This window comes from Alligator sinensis, unplaced genomic scaffold, assembly GCF_000455745.1.
Source record: "Alligator sinensis unplaced genomic scaffold, ASM45574v1 scaffold1354_1, whole genome shotgun sequence".
Lineage (NCBI taxonomy): Eukaryota > Metazoa > Chordata > Crocodylia > Alligatoridae > Alligator > Alligator sinensis.
This window is the reverse complement of record NW_005842344.1, coordinates 250,887-256,134: the sequence shown is the minus strand read 5'-3', so window position 1 is coordinate 256,134 and position 5,248 is coordinate 250,887. Positions and strand designations below refer to the sequence as shown.

General features: G+C 53.0%; 2 protein-coding genes across 3 annotated transcripts in view; one reads left to right on the top strand and one right to left on the bottom strand.

Annotated features, from left to right (window-relative positions):
• ARMC6 (armadillo repeat containing 6) overlaps positions 1 to 1,428 on the top strand; it is a 9,038-nt gene extending 7,610 nt beyond the window's left edge. Inside the window, exon 8 of one of the 2 annotated variants that reach the window (XM_025210262.1) lies at positions 268 to 1,428. In XM_025210262.1, the coding sequence (XP_025066047.1) occupies positions 268 to 480 (213 nt within the window). In that variant the 3' untranslated portion in view covers positions 481 to 1,428. The remainder of the gene's footprint in view (positions 1 to 267) is intronic. The other variant, XM_006028835.3, reaches the window with a different exon arrangement.
• Positions 1 to 5,248, bottom strand: part of SUGP2 (SURP and G-patch domain containing 2) — a 29,235-nt gene extending 23,987 nt beyond the window's left edge. The window contains exons 1-2 of the mRNA XM_025210260.1: positions 5,185 to 5,248; positions 1,509 to 1,633 (exon numbers count right to left, since the gene is read on the bottom strand). The gene's annotated coding sequence lies outside the window, so the exon portion shown is untranslated. The remainder of the gene's footprint in view (positions 1 to 1,508; positions 1,634 to 5,184) is intronic.

The following is a 5,248-nucleotide window of genomic DNA, read 5'->3' as shown; positions in this document are numbered from 1 at the left end:
AGCCCAAGACCCCGGGGCGGTGGGCTGCCTTCCCTGCCGATCTGGGTTTGAAGGGTGAGCCTCAGGACAGAGCGACTGCTTTTCTTGTGGCCAAGGCTGTCACACACTGGGACCTGAGCTTTTGCTATGAAAAGCACATTAGGGCTTGCGGTATTGGAAGAGTGCTTCAGATCCCAGCCCTTCTGTGTATGCCCTTGGATACCCCATGGGCAGCCTCCCGCCCCTTGGAGAGAGGCTGATGTCTCTCCCCTTTGCTTCTCTCCTCAGAAACAGGCTTGCATGCTGATCCGCAACCTGGTCTCCCGGACCCAGGACTTCTCTCAGCTCATCCTGGAGATGGGTGCAGAGAGCCTGATCACAGAAGCTCTTGCAGCGCACCAGGACTGTGGTGATGTGGCCAAAGCTGCCTTGAGGGACCTTGGCTGCAAAGTGGAGCTTCGGGAGCTGTGGACAGGCCAGAAGGGAAGCCTGGCTCAGTAAGCCACTTTCCCAGGGAACCCTGGTGGTTCTGGGCATCTATGTAGGCACAGCCTGCTGGCCAAAGTGGCTTGGAACAAACTGCATTGGCCTCCTTGAACCGCTGAAGAAACCTCTTGGCCTGTGAGGCTGTAGTGAGCGGGTACAGGAGATGCCTTTGTCTGCAGACACTTTGGCTGCTGATACATTCAGTGTGATACTCTACTCTCTCAACCTGATGCCAGGGAAGACCTACTTTCCTCCACTGCTGTGTGTTACCCATTTCCAGACAGGGGCTGTTCCCTTATGTATGTATTCCATGACATGTGACCCTAACTCACTGTTATGGGCCTTGCCCTGATCCCGCTCTGTGCCCCTGTTACCTAGAAGTCCTAAACGCTATGTAGAATGAATGTGCCCTGTCCTGTCCCAGTGCTGTGCTCTTAGTATGGTGTTTGGTGTTCCAGCATATTGGCTGTATCCATTTTCATTCTATGGGAACGTTTCAAACCAGTATGTGATATCAACTGGCGATGGCATGGACTAGTGTTTTATTTTATAATCTCGCTGTTCGCGTTTGGAAATAGATGTCATATGATATTGTTCCAGAAGCGAGTAACTGATGGGTTGGTATGTGAGGGAGATCCTAATGGTCCTTTCATCTGTGAGCCTTTTTTTAGTGTTTTCCAACAAGGGAGAGGAGAATGTCTAATTGTTTATCAGATGGAACAAATCCAACTAACTGGGCCTCATTAAAAACAGTCTCCCTAAAGAGGATGAGTACTCATCATGATTATATAAATGCTCACACACTCTTACATGTGTGTGTACATGCAATACAACCTACGTGCAATAAGACATCATTGTTAAAGCTGTTTTTTTTCATAGAGAATATTCATAAGGGATTTTGAGCACCTAATTCTCATAAAAAGTGAACAAATCTTCCTTTTTAAGTTTCAGCACAAAATTTGCTATTCCTAGTTTTCTAGATTTCTTTCCTGTGTACCTGGTTCAGGCTGAATGTAATGGAGACCAAACAAATGCACACTCACCATCTTTCCTGCTGCGTCTCTAAGGCAGAGAGGAACTTGGGCTCAAAATGGTACAACTCTAAGGAAGGTCCTTGTGAGTCCAGATCCTCGCCCGTTCTTTGAAGTAGCCAACTGCCGAATTCCACCTACAAGACAGAGATCAATCTTTCTTTGCCCTCTAGGTAAGTGGTCTCTTGCCTTCTCTCCAACTGGTAGAGGGCACCTGAGAGCACACTCTCATGTACTGCCTAGAAGCTCTGACAGCGTTTCAAGGCAGGGACGCAGAAACCAACCTCAGGTAAGATGTTACTATGGAAGCAAACCAAATTCAAGCAAATACGAATGGCCTAAAATGTGGGGATGTGCCAGATTTGGGGCTTTGGTTGAGTCTGAACTGGAGTTAGGGACCACTTCTGAAATGCATATCTGAAGGGCAGTAATTTAGGCTTGACTTGGTCAGGGAACTGGTGCATTTTCAGAGGTGGGGCCTCTGAGAACAGCCACATCATCTGTCTGCTTCACTCAGGAATCATGCAGGTCTGTAACAAATACATTGTCAATCGAACACTTGTGCTACTGTGGAAATGTGGGGCTCCCTCAGGGTGGGAACGCAGCTGTTCTTATGTACCAGCCCAGCATGGAAAGCAGTCTGCACATCCTGTCTCGGTACTCTAGTCAAAGGCCCTCTGGAAATCCAATAGCAGGGAAAAGAGGAATTTTTCCCTGGGGTATCTGGGGATGGGGTCTCAGTCCATGTCTTACGGACTGGATTTCATGCCACAATAAAAAATCCCAGCAGCACAACTGGCTCACCTCTCACTGGCAGTTTCTGCAAAGAAACCAAGGAGTGGCTAGGTGGGAGAGAGCCCTTCTGCTCATGCGTGGTGCCTTGGCCCTGGGGAGTTGTTGGTATGCAAACCCCGCTTGTGGTAGCACTGGGGAAAGCTGCAGCACAGTGGGGACATCAGATTTTTTTACACTTATCTTGATGAACCCCTAGCAGGGAGAAATTCAGCTGGGGCCTGCCTTGCTGGCACGTGTGTGGGTAAACAGCAGGTTGGGCTCCGGTTCTGTTGGGCCAGCATCTTGCACCAGCCACCACATTAATTCCAAAGTCAGTGAGTCAAAGGACAGGACAGGCGAGGGGGGTGGGAGGAGCACGGAGTGAGATACGGCATTGCAGCCACTCAACCTTTCACCCAGCTGGACCTGCGCCTGTGCTCTAGGGCAGCACTGCAGGAATCCCGCCCTCCCATCGCTGCCCAGCCTTTCTGCGAAGGACTTTTACCCCTTCCGTTCTAAAAGCCTTGCTGGATGATGGCAAGTTTATTCCGTTTGGAAGCTCCATGGCTATTCTTATAGCACATGGATGTGCAGAAGAAGCTACCGTCTCATATTCCCCAGCTGGGAGGAAGGAAATAGAAGCAGCTTTCAGACCATGGGAATGTGGAACGTTAAATTTATCACCTATGAAATCAACTAGACTTAGAAGAGAGATGGGAGAGATGAGGAAAGGGGCACGATGTAGCTCGTCTCAGTGATCTTCAAAGTGAGACAAGAATCATCTGGTGAATTGTGGGCGAGAAGGGATTGGGTTTGGAGTCATGGGGTATGAGAGAACCCCGGTTTTAGGGGGACGGGGGTTGAAGTAAGTTTCTAGCTCTCCTAGTTGCGGAGAAAAGCTTGGAAGTATGACTCTGAAAGGCCCCAGCGAAAGAAGGCAAATCAGTAGGTCCCAAAATGTGTTGTTTTAAAATCTCATGATGTTCAAGCCAGTCTCAGGCTTGGGGAGGGGTCTGGCTCATGATTTGGGAATTTTCCAGTCTGCTTGGCTGCAAACTCCTGTCTCAGCACAAGCCTCTGGTTTATGGGCCTGAGTACAGCTGGACAGGAGGCAGGGGGCTCTTCTGAGAAAAAAGCCACAGGCTGGCAAACCAGTATGGCTCCCTATATTGGCTGCCTAAGCTCTGTCCTGATGTCCCTACAGCCTTAGTCCTAAATGCTGGCTCTGACTGTTAATAAATGACTTGGTGATAGTAGGTAAATAAAGATGCCCAAGGGCTGGCCTTTGCAGCCCGGTAGCCTCCAGCCTAGCTGTCTCCTTGGCTCCGGTTACAAGTTTGGCTCAGACAGGGAGTCTCCGAAGGCACTCTTGAGTGGAAACGCAAACAGGAGCTATGACCCTCAGACACAGCGCTCTTATCTCGGGTGCAGGAACCGAGGGAGCCGTTACCAGCCCCCCGGCTGAACTCCAGCTCTGTTCCCCCTCTGCCGATGCAGCGTTTCTCCCCCGTGTCCTGAGCTGTCCTACCCCAGAGGTGGCTGCATTGTGGGAGCGGGCCGAAAACAAAAAAACAGTCTGGACCCCTTCAGAAAGTCACACAGAAGTGGCAGCGATTCTGCCCTTGCAGCGTTGCTCGACAGAAGCGCCAAATTCCAGACCGTCCCCAGCAATTTGCTGATGCGGAGCTGGCGCCTGGTTTTGTCTTTAGCTCCCAGGCCTGGGCTTTGAAAGTATTTTGCTTTCCCCACGAAGCTGTTTGCTGCCCAGCCCCGCCGTTCACCTTCTATTCTTTTCTGGGCGGGAGAATGCAACGAAGCCAAACCTCCCGGCGCGGCACGTCCGCCGGCTCTGGGATCGTTGGTCAAACGTGTGGGGCGCGTTGCAGGCCGTTGTCAGCAGCTGGCTGCTCCTGGGCCGGCATCGCGACACCCTCGCGAGAGCGGGTTGGGGCATCGGCACCTTTTGCCCCGGGATATGGAAGCGGCTTGCTGTCCTGTGAGTCTATGATGTCCGTGAGGGTGGAGAGGACCTCGGGGCGTCACATCTAGTCCAAGCAGGACCAGCCCCAGCCCCATCGTCCCAGCCACGGCTCTGCCGTTAAAAAGCTCCAGGACGGCGACTCCACCACCTCTCTGGGCAGCCTGTCCCAGCGCTTCACCGCCCTCCCAGGGACAAAACCTCCCTCATCTCCAGCCTCAACTTCCCTCGCTGCAGCTTTGCTACGACCGCGGTAGGGCCGTCCTCTCGCAACTGATTCCGGGACGTTTCTAGAACGCCGACGGGCCGTGACACGTGACGTCAACGTGCCCATGACGTGATGTCAATGTGCTGCTGACACGTGATGTCAACATGCCCATCACACAATGTGAACGTGCCCACGACGTGACGTCAACGTGCCCACAACATGATGTCAACGTGCCCACGACATGACGTCAACGTGCCCATGACGTGATGTCAATGTGCTGCTGACACGTGATGTCAACATGCCCATCACACAATGTGAACGTGCCCATGACGTGACGTCAACGTGCCGCTGACACGCAACGTCAACGTGCCCACAACATGATGTCAACGTGCCCACGACACGACGTCAACATGCCCATGACACATGATGTCAACGTGCCCGTGACACACGATGCCAGTGTGCCATTGACGCATGTCAGCGTGCCCGTGACACGCCGCCGGGGGCGGGTGCCCGTGGGCGAGGCCGTACCTCAGCGATGACGGGATGTCGTGACACGCAACGTCAACGTGCCCACAACATGATGTCAACGTGCCCACGACACGACGTCAACATGCCCATGACACATGATGTCAACGTGCCCGTGACACACGATGCCAGTGTGCCATTGACGCATGTCAGCGTGCCCGTGACACGCCGCCGGGGGCGGGTGCCCGTGGGCGAGGCCGTACCTCAGCGATGACGGGATGTCGCTGCCCGCGCGGCCCGTCCGGGCGCGGCACTGCGCTAGGGCGC